The 16392-nt window shown below is 43.1% G+C and overlaps 1 protein-coding gene across 6 annotated transcripts in view; it reads right to left on the bottom strand.

Annotated features, from left to right (window-relative positions):
• LIMCH1 (LIM and calponin homology domains 1) overlaps positions 1-16392 on the bottom strand; it is a 189829-nt gene that overhangs the window by 14266 nt on the left and 159171 nt on the right. For all 6 annotated transcript variants that reach the window (XM_082482133.1, XM_082482135.1, XM_082482136.1 and 3 more), the window contains 7 exons: positions 10513-10606; positions 8030-8202; positions 7254-7359; positions 5217-5245; positions 4081-4164; positions 2365-2457; positions 1350-1454 (listed from right to left, as the gene is read on the bottom strand). In XM_082482133.1, the coding sequence (XP_082338259.1) occupies positions 1350-1454; positions 2365-2457; positions 4081-4164; positions 5217-5245; positions 7254-7359; positions 8030-8202; positions 10513-10606 (684 nt within the window). The remainder of the gene's footprint in view (positions 1-1349; positions 1455-2364; positions 2458-4080; positions 4165-5216; positions 5246-7253; positions 7360-8029; positions 8203-10512; positions 10607-16392) is intronic.

The raw sequence follows: 16392 nt of genomic DNA, 5'->3' as shown, positions 1-16392 counted from the left end.
TTCCCTTGAATTCCGCATCAGCACATGCATGAGAAAAGCACAGGCTGCCCCCAGATATATCACACACCTTATTGTCATAAAGAACGTCTCACACTATACAGTGGAATCATTTGACCTTGGTAAGGCTAACTTTGGATTTAACAAAGACTTCAGCTAAAACAATCAACTAATTGTATTAAGCTGAGCATGAAACAAAAAAGTGAGGAACTGACCAATTATGAGATGGTGTCCAGGATGACAAAAAAAAATTCCCACTACATATTTTTGGCAGAAATCCTTGAATGACTCTGAGAGTCTAGACAGTCTCCCATTGGGCTTGGGAGGACTTTGTGAGGGACCTCAGCTTGTTGTCTCTGCCTAGGAGCATCACTCACATGCTCTGGGCATTCTCAAATGGCAACACCAGTACAACTTCCAAAATGGTACTGGAGTGGGTCATACCTGACTGGTGGTGCTTGAGTTAAGTTGTGACATGAGATCCTTCACTTCCAGGTGCAGGCACTGCCCTGAACGTGGCAGAAGCAACTCCACCCAAGAAGTTACTGCTACACAGCATGTGGAAAAGGGGCCATGGTTGATGCCCCTGCACAGGGATGAGCGATAAGAGGGGGCAGGAAGGGTGAGAGGAGAACCAGATGGTACAGTACTCCTAATGCTGGAGTTGACTGGAAAAAAGCAGATGACTTTTTGGGTGTGGGTGCCTTAAGCAGGAGAATATTATGTCTGAGAATCCCATATTTATTCTGCTGATTTCACCTGGGGTATCATTCTCTGATCTCTGGTGAACACTTATTTAATTAGATGCTAGATGCACAGAGTTAAACATTTTGTGGCACATAAATAAAAAAAAAATTAAAAAAATCGGAGAGTGAACACTCTCCATTTCTTTTGCTGCTTTCTAGGATGGATGGTGGGAGAGAAAAGGAGAAAAAGTGGGGAGGCAGGATTCAGTCTCATCTCAGATATGCTTAAAGCAGTCTTACACTCAAGATTTTGGATGCAGGGAAATCACTTCAGATTTTGTTGGCTTTGAGAAGGTAGTGAAAACAAACAGAAACAGGTGACTGTTTTTTCACAGCACCAGTTAAAGAAGAGAAGCAGCTGCAAAGAGAGAGAGAGTGTCACCCTCTGCTCTAGTCCAAAATGGGATGGTAGCAGTCTGCTTGGGAGTATGGCTCTTCAGTTGTAAAAATACACAAGCTATAGCATTCTGAGGTATCACCAGTTATGGAAGGGATCCAGGGAATACTCTGCCTGTTCCCAGGCTTTGTTACCCTTTAGTGAAGAATGCCACTCTGCACTGAAGATGGTTTAGTCTTTATTGCCTCACTACTCCACGAGAAACTCACCGCTGTTTTGTTTCCTTCAGTGGTAGAGGAAGAAGAGGAGAGGAGCTCAGCAGAGTTTGAAGAAACAATGAATGGAACTACAGTATCCTCAATGATCTTACGTTCCTAAAAAAAGAGAATTGGGAGAGAGCAGGGGTTAACAATACAGAATGTCAACTGTGAGCTCAAAGAGCAAAAGCATAAAGTTTGGCTACATGTCACATTTAGATGGCAAGGTAAGGACCCGTGGTACCGAGAATAATGGTAACACCTCAATTTTTAACCTGCTTCAAGGTTTTGTACTCCCTTTCCCTTCACCATTACCACCTTTGAGACAGGATGTCCAAAACTGGAAAGAACATTCCAGTTGGGATGACAGCACTGTTTCTCACAACACCAGTCTATTAAATATTATATAAAAAGATGGTATATGAGAAACAGATCACAAGTATGGCCCTCAAGCACAGATGATAAGGCACCAGTTTGCATAATGTACAACTAGCTAAACTGAAAACATGAATATTTTCCAATTTCCTGCAATAATGACCCACATATGACAGAAGAAACCCACTATCTTTTATATTGTTAATATTCTACAACTGCAAGCTTTGAACATTTCCTTAAAAACAATGCCAGTTTACAAAATATCTACATGATCAAGCCCAAGGCAGACAACAATTTCATCTGGAGTTCCACCAAGTCCAGGCACCAAGTATATGCCAAAACACACAAGGCTCTGCCTCCGGAGGGAAGTCTGAGCGTGCCCAGACACAACCATACTGACTCACCCTGACTTGCACAGCAATTAGACACCTCCACCTCTGCGGAGCTTCTGAGGATACCTGTCTAAATATTTAAATAGTTTTCCTCAGTGCCTATGGTAGCGTTTAAGAGAAATAATCCTCCTGAGAATTCAGCCTTGAGAAGGCATTTCATCAATTAATCTAGGTATGGGATTTTTTTAGGTACGTAAGTGGGTGCATTTAAATACAAAAAAAAAAAGTCAATAAACAACCTCCTCCTTTGAGCCTTATACCTCCTCGTAGTATCTACGCTCCTCCTCTTCAACTTCTCTCTGGGCCTTTTCCCATTCCTCTTTCAGCTTGTCCTGCTCCTTCTGATACTTCTCCTGTAAAAGGATACAAATACAGGAAAATTCAGAACATTCTGCATTAGGAGTAAACTCTGTGGTATCTCCACAGTGAAAATGAACCTGCAAAAAGTGGTTTAATCAGAAACAGGATGAAATAGGAAGATAAAAATTTGAAACATCCACAGGTGTCAAAAAAAAAGCTGCTTTTCCTCCTCTCCCCACTTGTTTCTAGCACTTACATTCAACACCTCCAAACAATGAGGACCTCTGAACATACTAGAAGAAGTTTAGTTTGTTAGAAGTTTTTAAATCTTTGGTCAGAAATGAAATTTATGCTCAACAATTTCAATAATTCCTTGTTTATTATACAGTATTAAGAGTTCCAAAAAACTATCACACACGCCAAAACACTTGGGCATGGATTTTACATTAATAACTTCAGTGAAGTAGCATACAAACAAGGTTTTGCACATACTGGTACTAATTTAAGAGAGATGCCGGTACAATTTAATGAATGATGAATACCTGTGCAAGTTTAAAAGATAAATGTGTGTAAAGATAATAGTGTGTAAAGGTTTGAAGAGGATAAACTCATAATTAACTAAGTAGTTTATTTTCCTCCTTGATGGAACTATTTCTTAAGAATTGTTTTCACACAGTTTTGCATGAAAAATTATCTCAAAGAGATCTTTAAAATTGTTTGACATAACTGGTTTGAATACGGGGAAGACTGGGGTGACTTCCTTACCCCTTTCACTCCAGTTCCAAATTCTGTTCAAATTAGAAACCACATCTGCCTAATCCAGAAGAGATGCATTTACTATTGAGAGAACACCCACATACGCCAGAAAACTTATGATGAAAATTTTACACCATTTTAAGAGGAAACAACCATATTAGCTAAAAAGAAATAATCTCAGGAAAGCACTAGAGAGACACACAAGTCATTCTTAAAAGATGAAAAGACTCCATTTTATTATTCTCCATCCTTTGATGGTTGTTTGTGCTTCAGTTAGATGGAGGAAAGATATGATTTTTTTGGGACCAAACCTAATCATGGTTTCAAAAGACACTACTGACCGACGGGGAAATTCAAATTCTCAGGGCCGCTGCACTTCTCCCAGCTAGGACACAAAATCTGACTTTTTACAGCTTACTCTACCACTAGGCAAAAACAGTGTTTGTTTTGAGGGGGTTTACCCCCTCTCAAAAAAACCCCAGATCCTTCGTGTCCAAACTTAGCTTGATGTTTTCCAAGAAGAACCTATGAATAAAGCAGGTTGTTCTTTAAAGAATAGTTGCATAGGCGTCAGGGTCAGCAAATTGTCAGTCTCAAGAAAGAGCCTCCAAGTAATTAAGAGTCTCGCAGTCTACGCCTAACATACTTTAAATATAGTTGAGGATCAACATTTGGTTTAACTCCTCACTGGGATGCAGAACTAACTCCTTTTTGGTATTTCCATTGAGTGGGGGAGACGTAAGAGTGCCCAAACCACACAGAACTTACGTGTACGCTCATTTTATCGCTCATCTGCCACAGAATTCGCTCAAGCATTCACAGAGAATGTGGAAAACATAACGTGAAATGCCCAACTTTTGTCCAAAGGGACAATTCAACAGCTGAACCACATGGTGGAAGACATATAGTTTCTTCCTTACCTGAAGCAAGCGTTCTTGCTCATGCTGCCACCTCTCTTGGCGCTTTCGCTCTTCTTCTGGATCCCAGGACCAGAAATTGAAACGCTTGCGTGAAGGAAAACCAAGTTATTAGACTTTGACACTATACTTCACAAGGCTGCCAGAGAAAGCTGCACTTCATCTGGCCCACCCCTGGCAGCGATGTTAAAATGGGAAATTGAGAACTAGATAATGGTTCTCTCAGTTAGCAGACAATATTCTCAGCTTCATTGTCACTTGGCATTGCCCACAGGTATCCAGATGATAAAATAATCATTTGGTTTGCAAAGAAAAGCCTGGGAAACTTCAACTGGAGGGGGAAAAAAAGGAAAAAGATCTGAAAGAAAGCTCTAAGCAGCACCAAACAGGGATACCTGCAGGTACTCGCATTTAAAGAAAATCTGTATTTTTCTTTTCTATAATCTTCTGTGCAACATGAAAAGCAATCAGTGATTGTAAAATATATTCTCTCATTTCGTATGGCTGCCAGCACAACAGCCTGTAGCCTTGTTTTAAACTTTTATCCATAACAAAATAAGATCTCAGGGTTCAGTAGGGATCCCACTACATGATACATTTAGATGTTTAAAATCCTTATAATCAAGGGCAATTTTAGACACTTGATGTCCTATTTCTTTCCGCTAATGGAAGACACCAATGTGACTAAGAGTCACGTTAAAATCTGATAGGAAGAGTTTATGTCTATTTTTATAGAACAGAACATGAAATATTGTGTACTTTAGTGTAGCTTCTGTGGTGGTGGGATTTGGTGTACTTCTTTTTTTCACTGGGGAGACAGTAGAATTGTGGTCTCTAATTTCTATGCATTTAAAGTAGAATGGGTAACTTGGAGTTACATATTATTTTGAGATTATGAAGCTTTAGCAGTTCCAGCAAACCAGTACTGTATAGCTAGCATTCCTTCCAGACAAGGGAAGAACACACAAATTTCAGATTCAGACCAAGTCTTGATTTGAGTTCTATTTTCCCTCTCTTATTTCCAGAAGAAAAATATTATTATTCCAATTTGGGAATGTTACAAGACAGTTTGCTTAAAAAAATCACTTTTGCTAAACACATATCTCTAAACCAAAAAATGATGCAAAAGAGGTACTCACATTTGATTTGTCACCACTATCAGAATCCGCTATTAAAAAATAAAAAGAAACAGAAAAAGGAAAAATTAAATTTATCACAGCAAAATGTGCTTAGGCTGCAATGTATCTGTATAAAAAAGCTTCATGTTAGTTTCCTACTTGCTCCCACAACCAAAGGCAAGGACGAATTGCAAGCAAATAAACCAGAAAAACAGATTACACCCATCACCAACAAAACTACTTTTTATCTGGGTACAGAGGAGCACAATATTAACTAATATCAGGTTCTACTCTACCACTAGCTAATGCCATCTACTTCTGGCCACAGACGTTAGCAGTGTTCAGACTCTGAGTGTTACCTACTTTGATCTACTTTTCCCTTCGCCATTCAGTGCAAGGAAGGAAAAAGCACAGCAAAGCTAAAAGGATGGGACTACACTATTCAAGAGCCACAGTTACGAAGAGAGCCATTGCCATTTTCTATCCAAATGTCTTTGAAAATGAGGCTGATTTAAAGAAATTAAGGAAAAGGTATTTACAGGCAAGTGGTTTCATTTGGGTGCCTGAAACCAGAGCATCACAACAATGTGCAACCCAACAGCTCTTTGTCAACTGTGCAGCAGGAATAGACGCTTTCTACGAAAGCGAGAGGTAGAACAAGTCCCCGTGATCATCAGCTTTCACCCCAGCCCCACGTCCTAAGACACCTACGACTGGAGGCAGCAGAAGGGCTGAAGCTGGTCTTAGCGCCGCGTTTACCTGACTGCGAGAAAAACTGTGAGCGCCGCCAGTTGTTGCGAACCCTAAGCGGAACCGCGGCCCCGCGGGGCGGCTCTGCAGGCGACGGCACGGAGACAAAACAAGAAACACAAGGGCGGTCAACAGGCGATGACGGACTCTCAGACCCGAGCCGCCTCAGCCGAGAGAGGGGTTTTGACTACTTTGGCCCATTGCAGCTAGTTTACAACGCACCTGCAGATCACACGCACTGCCCGTATATCAATGCTACTGTTGTAACGTGGCGTCTAACCTTACATGAGAGCTCTAGCAAGCTCATGCTCGTCAAGGGCAGCCACCCCTTCAAGTCTTTGCATGGTGCTCGCCTTGGTTCCCATTGCAGATCCACATTTTAAAGGATTATGTGATCCTCTCAGCGCTTTACATGCTATGAACACTAGAGAGCAGCCAAGTGTTACAGCGTCTCTCGGAAAACAGGAGCGAGACCTACAATCTGTTACTTGATGTTTGGATTGATTCACGCCTAACATAAAATGATGTTCTAAAAGTCTGTTTGGAAAGCACCTCCCCACTCAAGTGAGATTTCTGTTCCTTTTCAGATAATCCTGTTTTCCACAGTGGAGCACCTTCAGCAGTTTCAATCTTGAAAACCCTAGGACAATCAGTATATTACCTATACATAACTAGCAACCTGATAAATTTTCAGGGGGAAGAAAACTCTCTCTCTTTCACGATATCTACATATATGCATGTCTAAAATCAATATAAAATCAAACCATTAAACAATCTCTAGCAAAACTTTGTCATGAAGGCCAAAAAAAAAAAAAAAAAAAAGAGTTCTGCTTGGCAAGAACTCGTGATAGGCACAGGTCAAATTCAGGGATGCGGCCAGATATGTGTATTCTTCATCTATGAAAAGGAGCTCTGCAAGAGCAGGTGAGTGCAGAATTTATCTCCAGAAGTTTTTATTGTGAGATAAAACCAACTGCTAAGCCATTTTCATCTGTGAGCAGCAGTACTAATAAAATATAATACTCATTGACATAGTACAGCTCTTATTGCTCGGTCTGGTATGTGCAAGATAGGGCTCTCCCTGCCCCCCTCTTTGTGTCACAATTCTGCTGTTGTATTTAAGGGGAACAGCCAGAAAAGTCCTTTGCGTCACAGAAGCCACACTACCAATATCAGTCAGTTGCAACTAGAAAGTAACCATTTTATCTCCAAAACCTTCCAGGTCATTGATTAGGCAATTCTCCCTGAACACTGCACACACATACCCAGTTACTGTCCCGCTGAGTTCTCCAAATGCTGTTTGCTCACCTTGTAGACCAGAATTCTGCAGAGTAACTTGGCTGGTCTCGGGTAGTTTCTTTAAAAATGGCAACACTACGCTTCCCTCTTGTTCCAGGGCTTTTGGTTTCATCACCTGTTCAGACATTTGGGAGCAGAAAACAGCATTCAAAAATCAGCAGGTTCAATCAAAAGTTAACTTAAACCCTTTCTACTTATTTTCTGAATCAACATTATCAAAGATGAAGCCCCCGCCTCCAGAATTACAACGTGGGGCTGCGGTACTGAAGTCCTGGAAATAACCGGTAGCTGTTTGTTGTTGACGTTCCCACTGCCCTGCACACCAAAGCCGATCCTAACCCAGGACCAACATCTGACTTACCCGACAGAGCAGTATGGTCACGGCCATTTGTTACCTCTGCCACCACCTGCCCTTGTTCAGCACTTCAAGAGGACTAAGAGGGTAAGCTCCACTGTCTACACCTTCTGGATACTCTGCCCTCCCAACACATGGTGGGAGCGGGGTTTGCAGGTGAAGTTCTCATTTCTGCTCCAGCCAGTTTACAGGTTCAAACGCTGGAAGTAGACACTGGGGAGTTCCTTTGGAAGGGGAACTCTCTGATGACCACAGGATTTGGCACAGAAACCATCCCCTAGGGTCATTCCCTATCACACTGTTTTGAATGAACCCCTGATGTGACATTATATAGAGAAAAATACCAATTTGCACAATAAACTTTTCCTTGTGAGATCTTTCTTCTTTTTTGTCTTGTTTTTCATTCGCTCTCTTTCTTGCCTGTATGTACCTCCGGTGTAGCAGGGAGCTCTGCTTCCTTCTGCTGCTCCATTTCAGGTTTCTTCACATCTTTCTCGTTTGAAGAAGCTTCCTCTGAAGGGACAGGACTGGGAAGAAATTCTAATCTCTTCACAACAGGGCTGGCACAAGCTGCGGTTGACTTGAATTGCTTTTGATCTGAACCTAATCCAGACATACAAGAAATAACGTTGCAAGGTTAGGACATTTTTTTCAGATAAAAGCGTAGACCTATTTCTTACAATCCGATTTCTTACTGGATATATTGTGAGCCCATAAATTGGATTTTTTTTTTTTTAAAAAATTGTTCTTCAATACAGGCAAAATTAATCTCTTGGAGAAGACAAGGCTTTAAGGGTGAAATTCACCTGATGAAGCGTAGATGCTTACACTTGACCTGGGCACCACGGGACACCCTTCATGGTCAACAGAGACAGACAAGCGGTTCTTGGGCACGAGTCACCCAAACTATTTCAGATATTATTCTTTGGCTGAGATGAGCTGTAACATGCCTACATGTCACAACATGCTTATTGAGCTATAAATCTCTTTACTGGTGATTCCTGAAGTTGTGTGCTGAATCCTATCTTAAGATGCTACCCAGAGAAGCAGCTATACCACAATTAATGTGATCTCACTGTCATCACTGGAGGGTATTCTAGCTTGGCTGTCTCCACTAAACCATGTCAGTCAAGCATCAGAAAGCAAAGAAACTGTGCTAAGAGGAAGCTTTGGACTGGAATAACCTGGTTAGCATTCAGCTCTTCAGAAAATCCAACAAGTTTACGCTGGTTTATGCTGGCTTACGCTGTCAGCTGGTACCACCACTGGCAGCAGAGCAGTTTCTGGCATCCCAGGCAGTGCACAAGCACCCAGATATCTCTCTAACTACCTAAAGCAGAATCTCAGCTTCAGATCCTGTAGAGATGCACCCAAAGGCTCCACTAAGAACCTGCACACAAGCAGAGACAAGAGCTGCTCCTGCTGCCTGGCATAAGCACACCACTTCGGAGCAGTTCCCACACCTTTAGTGGCACAGGGGTCACAGCATGGAAGTATCTGCCTTGTACTGAACAAGAGAGGAGGCTGCTTATTCTACAAGAAAGTCACACCGTTTGGACCACATCTATCCCTCCAAAGCAGATATAATGAAAAGCCACGTTCCGTTCCCATTTCAGCTTTTGCAATGTTATCTCAGTTCTCCTTGGCAGACAATATTAAGCTTTGTTATCAATACTTAATATTTAGCATTTCTCACAGGTGTGGAGCCTGACACAAGGCAGCTTTGTGATTTGTAGACAAATATCACCAGCTCATCACTGCTGACTCTTGAGAGGAGAATTTGGTTGGTTCACCACACGATTGCAGTGTCTACATTATCTGCCAGGTGCAACTCAAGATTGTTAACCTCTGTGCTTTGGCATCTATGAGCTAAAGTAATTAAGTCAGCTGCTGAGCTCTTACTAACAGCCCATGTGCTTCAGTCTTGCAGCACATCAAGAAAAGACTGGATATGCTTCTAATCTTGGAGGAACGGTACCACATTGATGTTTGAGGGCAAAGCTCAATTGTTTAAGTCACATTTATCATCAACAAATAGCAGCATTATGCTTATGTGCCAAGTAAAGCCAGAGATACCTCATTTATACACCTACTTCAAACAGTACTTTTTACTTACCCACACCAAGCTGAACTTTGATAGACCCACTTTAAAAAATGAACAACAAAAAAAGACCATGAACTTAGTCTGATACCAGGCAGTAGATAAAACGCCTACTCAAAGGTAACGTTTCAGAAACACCCTTTGTGGAAAGTAGCTTGAAATTTGACCAGTAAACTCCTTTCCCCAGATCAGGAATCATGCGTAAAGGGTTTAAAGCAGAAAATCAGGAGTACACACAATACTGTCCATTTAAAGCCCCTACGAGGACTGAAGTGCCCCTTTTTGATCTCCTTCCCCATTTTTAAAGTCTTGGGGGGAAAAATAGTATTAAACAGAAGCTATTACTAGGGCACAGTTTCTGCCCTGATTGCTTTCTGGTCACAGCACCAGCTTTTCATGCACACAAACGGCAAAGCAGACAACCGGCATCCTGAGCAACGTGCAGGCAGGTGGGTCATTGCAACCACAGAATCACAGAACAGCCCGGGTTGGAAGGGACCTCGAAAGATCATCCGGTCCCACCTTTCATGGGAAAGGGAGCCTGGATGAGATTGTGTAGCACCCTGTTCAGTCACACCTTGAAAACCTCCAGCCATGGGGACTCCACCACATCCCTGGGGAGGCTGTGGCAGCAAATGATCGTTCTTACTGTAAAAAAATTCTCTCTTATGTAGAGGTTTCTGACATCTTCCACATTTTCTAATAAACCCTCTTGGTGCCGCGGCAGATGCACTTATCGAAGTCCCGCTGCAGGGTGAGCCTAAACCCCAGCCCGGGGTGGGCAAGGGCAGGGGTGGGCAGTGACAACCCACCTGGGGATGGGGATGCTGGGCTGGCAGGTCCCACGCTTCCAGGGCTGGCCTCAACCTGCTGGCGGGCGGCTCTATCTGCTTCCACCGGGGAGGCCTGCAGAGGAGAATACAGCAGTGAGCACAGTGTGGAAATAAAAGTACGTGTTAATTCCTCAAGGCAGCACTTGCCGCTGCTTTGCGATGTGTTTGAAGCAGGCTGGTTTAGAGCTCAGCAGGGAGCTGGGGAGTACATTTCGGAGCAGTACGCGCCGCTCGGGTGTTGAATCACTGGGCTTTAATCTCCTTTTCAGCCCGTTCATCAGCAGCCATTAATGTGGTTGGTTTGGAATAGCTCCTAGGAGCTTTTAAAATTGTAGGATATCTTGGATTGTGTTAGCTGGAGATAAGCATACATTTCACCCCTAGTTTCCTCTTCCAGAATAACACAAAAACGTATGCATTGGTGAATACATAGCACATACTAGGGTTTGAAAAGTGGCAAAGTAATTAAATACTTCCTTTATTTCACGGTTGTCTAAACAATCTGTTATCTGAAGGGAAAAGCCAGAATCAGTATTAAAGGTAATGAAATACTTGAAACACTATTACGAGAGGACTGAAAAAATATGGTGAGAGCGTATCTAGCCAATAATCCAAATGCCTTTGAAAAGTCAGCTTCCTGACCCAGGACAAGGCTGCTGCAGAGCTAAAACCACACTGTCAAAACAGGGGTAGCACTTCAGCTGATCTGTTTAGCAGCTTCCACCATACGTCCGCTTTCCCAGTAGGCAAATCAAGAAAAATCTGCAGCAAACCAACTGCACGGTGCTTCTAATGCATAAAAAATTTAGAAAACAGCACATTCAACAGAGGAAAAAAAAAATAAGGCTACATTTAGAAATAAAAAGTAACATATTTCAGAAGTAGTCTATTGTGGACTCGCTTTCCTGTCCTCCTCCCACCCCTCCATCTTATTAACAGCTGCAGGGGAGGAAATCTGATGAAATTTCCTCTTTTCTGGGGGCTGGATTCGGACCTCCACATTCTGCACGGATCCTGTTTCCCATCCCTGCAGACCCACATGAGCCTACAGCCCCTCATCCATCCATACCCCATGAAAAACAGGCCTGGGCTCTCACAGCTCAGTCATCAGGGACATCTACCGGCAGTGCCAAGAGGACACCAATGCCTGTGGACACACTTTGGCTCCAGAGAGTTTTGCTGTCGGCAGAGCTCAGGAATCCCTGCCTCTCCTCCTCTCTGGTGGGAGGCACGCTCCCGAGAGGGGCAGGGAATGTGTCTGAGAAGACTCCCTGTGAGGAAATGGTGGGGACCGGTGCAGGGCTGTGGCCAGAAGCAGTGACCTGGGAAAGCCCAGTGGGCAGCGAGCAGTGCCGGGAACAACAGAAGGAGCCCGCGGCTGCCAAGGGCTGTGCCGCCACCTCGCAGCAGGACAGGCGCCAGATCACAGCCATGAGTCTCTCCAAGTGGCAGCACGCCTCCTCCAGCGCCTGCCAGGGCTGGCTGCCCACCGTCCTCCCCACCGCCTGGCACTGTCCACTGCACCCTCACCTCCGCCCACCCTCACCCTCTGCCCCAGGCGAAGCACAGGGACACGTCCCCCTCCTGCCTAAAAGCAGTTCCCAAACTGGATGAGGCAGAGAGTGAAATACATGCTCCAAAAAGGCAGCATGGAAAGTTTGAGGATCTTCTCTCCACCATGTCCACCTGTGAGTGTACCTATACCAAGAGCAAACAAGGCACGGAGCTCCCCTTCCATGTGTCACATGCTCCAAGGAGGGACGGTCGCTGGAGGTGAGGCACAGGCTAAAAAACAGGGCCCAGAGAAATGCTCCAAAGACTGCAAGTCCTGTGCCCCAGAGATTTGCCCCTTGCCATTCTCTTACTCTCTTCTCCCGTATAATCCACCTCTCCCTTCTCCAGTCCATCTTGATGCCAGCCTGTGCTTCAGTGACAGCTTTCTCACTGAAAGCCTCAGCAGAAGAACACTGCAACTAAGGAAAATTTCTCCTTTGGCCTCAATTCTGGATCCTGACACAACAGCAGCCAGGGAAGAAGCTACTGGAAACCTTTCCCAACCTTGCTCGGTGTGTATCTTTTCTCCATGAGGACAACCAGGCCAGCATAACAGGCTGCCCAGACAGGTTGTGCCATCTCCGTCCTCAGAGGTTTTCAAGACTTGAATGACAAAGCCCTTGGCAGCCTGGTCTGATCTCATGCCTTATCCTGCTTTGAGCAAAAGACTTAGCTAAAGACCTACAACCTGAGTTATTCTGTCATTCTACAGAATGTCTACCTACAAACCTCTGTTAAACCTAAAAATATGGCTATTATCAAGAGCTCAGGGTTTGCCCTAAACAAGGTAGATTTTAACTGGAAGAGCAAGAGGCACCTACCCAACAACTCTACCCACTGCTCAAAAGCATAAGCCCTTCCAAAGAAATTGTTGCGAATTTCAATTATTAATGTTTATATTGTTATTAGTTTTGGTAAAGCAACAGAATTTGCCCTCCACTCTCAAAAAGCAACTGTCCAAACTGAAAAAATAATATAAAAAAAAAACCCCAAAAACGAAACAGAAAAGAAATTCAGCTTTAATTTCAACCTCAGAGGCTTTAAAGCTATAAACAGTGATAAACCGGGGCTGATACAAAAAGTGTTAAACAGCATTACATATGCCCAGGGAAGTCAAGTGCTGGTGGCAGCTGGAGCTGGGGGAAGAGCACAGCCACCATGGCCTCTCAGAGGGTTTAAAAAGCTCAGCGAACGCACAGACATGATGCACTTTTGTCACCTCTGGGTTTAGAGTTACCTCAGGAACCTAAACACGGTGCTGTGTCATGTAGCTATCCTGCACACGTGCAATAACTAAATCTACCCATAACCTATATCCAGGAGGTTGGTATTGACATAGATGTTATTTATAGAAATTCTTTCAAAGAGGAGTAAAAAAATAGATCAAGCTACTACTTGCTGCAGGAAAACTGAATTTTGCAATGGCATGCTGTAGAAGTTCTGTTCCTGCTCACGAGACTTGACTCTTCCTCCTCCCTCTGCTGAGCAATTAAATGCTAGTGACATAAAAGCTAAAAATATAAAACTGATTAGTAAGTAATTTATAGAAAAATTAAGTCAACTTCACCGGGGAACTCTCTCATGCCCACTATATCTACTTCTATTTATAATACCATGTAATGTAATATTATCTAGTATTTTATCCACTGATGTGTGACACACTTAAAATTTTTGTACTGATACAGCCGATAAAATCTTTTCTACCAGAGACTATCACCATTCATATTTCATAAATATTTTGTAATCAAATGATGATGTTATCACTGAACACGAAAAAGACATAGGAACATTTCACTGTAGCTAAGAGGATGGCATTTTGACACAGACACTGAAAAACCAAACGACTTGGTGAGAGACGTTTCTGAGGTGTTTCAGAGGAGCTCTCAGGCTTTGGGACGAAGGACCAGACCCAGGCAGCCTCTCGGCATCGCTCCGCTGCAGCCACACGCGTTTGTGTGGGCAGAGGCATCACACTGCAGGGCCACAAAGCCACTCCATATGCTGGCTCTGCTGCAGGTGCCTACGGGGGAAGGTCACACAACACCTGCTCATCCACCACCACAGGCAATGAAGCCTTCAAGGGAAGGAGGAAAAAGCTTTGCTGTGTAGGGGCTGTGGTTATCTCCGCCCCCAGATCCAGGCTGGTGTGGAGACTCTGTCCCATTAACTCCCGAAAACTGAAGAATGCTGTCTACTTGCATTGGTGGTTTTATTACCCCATGCATATAGCTAACACAGGAGTTAAAGTAAGCTTCCCCATTTAGGATTTAGAAGCCTTAGTCCATGATGGAAAGCCAAATGTTGTGATTGCAGTTCAGTTATGAGCACATCAGTAACAGAGGACAAAGCAACACCTCAGTTCCACCAACTGAGGTATCCATTTAACAAAGACACAAGCGCAGCTGACTATATAGCGTTATCAAACAACTATCAGGCATGAAAAGAAATTAGTTCAGTTTGTGGCAGACAGGATTTTTATCCCATAAGCTAGGATATCAGTCCAAGTATTCCTTTAATTAAGATCATACAAGCCAGAAACAGCCACATTGTCTATTGCTGTGGAAGAACCTCGCACCCTTACAAAATCCTTAAAATACAATAACTAGGAACTCCTAAAACACCGAACGTCACAACTACCACAAAAATTCAAACTCCAAAGGAAGTTACAGTAGAACTTTATTAACCCTTATTGTAAATTAAATCAAAAAGTAGGTCAGTTAACACTACTTGTACACAAAAAACCATGAAATATCATTACTGTATTTTCTATGAAAACATGACAAAACAAGCTGTCTGGAACCTGCGAGAATGCAGAGACATTGGGAAGAATCAGGTTAGAACTACAGTCTAAATTCTGTAAAACCACTCAGGAATGAAATTGGTTGCAGTATCAATAGCCACACGTAGAAATTGCCTGGCACATCTTTCAAACTTCTGTGATTGACATTGTATACGTATCACTGACTTGGAAAATTTTCATACAATGATTCTCTCATCAAAGCTAGCGTTTTCTGTTGTTGTGAGTGGTAACGGTGGCATCACCTTGGGCTGCCACAGCTCAGTGCCTTGCACGCTATGCCAGTATGGTACTACAGCCAGAACGCTGCTCTGACACGTGAAGTCATCTGCCTCACCTGGCAGCTATATAACGCTATGCTCAGGCCACCTATTACAACCACAGATCAGGGTGGATCAGTAATTGACAGAGAAGCCTTGAAAGCGTTGCGAGAAATAGCATTAAGTATTCTTGCTAGTCATTTTTCTAGAGTTATTACTGCTCAGTTGGGATGTAAAATAAGCTCCTGTCACTCATAGACACTGAAAAGTGCATGGGGGTTTGGAGGACAGGAGACATGGATGCTAGATTCGTAACCAGATCCTGAGTAGAGTTCCATTCTAGCTGCTTTGAAGCTTTGCTGCTCTCACTTCCCACCCTAAACCTTTCTCCCTTCAGGTAGTCCAGCCCCCCACGCACCTTCCCATGTGTGGTTCAAGGCAAAGCTGTCAATCTGGAAAAGACATACTTACTCTACAAGTGTTTCTTGTAAGGAATCAAAGAACAAAGACTTGTCCTACCAGATATGTACAAATCAGGGTCTCAACTCTGCTCTCCTGTAGCTCGGCCAACAATCCCCAACCACAAGAAAGCTTATACTTTAATCTCAGTTCAATCAGTGGATTTTTGAAGATGAAGGAGAGCGTTACTTGGATATATAAAAAAAGTTCATTTTGTGCCAAGCATATAGTGAATAGAAACGGACAAGTTTAAGCTAGCTAGCAAAAAATTAGAAGAAAGCCAAAATCTCTCCCCACCATCACCACCCCACCCCGATCTTTTTAAAGTTGCTGTCTATATTTTTTTTTTTTTTTTTTGGTTGATCAGAGCAAAGCTATAATTAGAGCTATAACAAGCCAATAATTTCTAAATGCTCATACAAAGATTGGTTAAAATAAAGTGATGTTACTCAGTGACAAATTAATCCCCCTACACTAAAAACTGCACAAATGTTTTAAAACAAAACATTTACTTTGCCAACTTCTGATTCAAAGAGCTAGAGGACACAACTTCTCAGCATTTGTAATGCACGTAACTGTTCTGTATAATGGAAAGAAAACACAACCTAATGGCTGACAGGTAGGACCAAGGTGAGGAGACGATTCTCACGTTATTGCTGGCTTCGCCGCTGACTGATCAGTCAGTCTTTGGGCCTTTGCTGCTGTTTTTCCAGCTGCAGTAAGAGAGAAGTGCTTTACCTACTGCCTGTCTTAGCAACACATTGCTCCACAAATACCAGTGGGATATTT

The sequence above is a fragment of the Vanellus vanellus genome, assembly GCF_965231255.1.
Source record: "Vanellus vanellus genome assembly, chromosome: 4".
In the NCBI taxonomy this organism is placed as follows: domain Eukaryota; kingdom Metazoa; phylum Chordata; class Aves; order Charadriiformes; family Charadriidae; genus Vanellus; species Vanellus vanellus.
The sequence above is the reverse complement of the archived record's forward strand: the minus strand, read 5'-3'. Positions and strand labels throughout refer to the sequence as shown.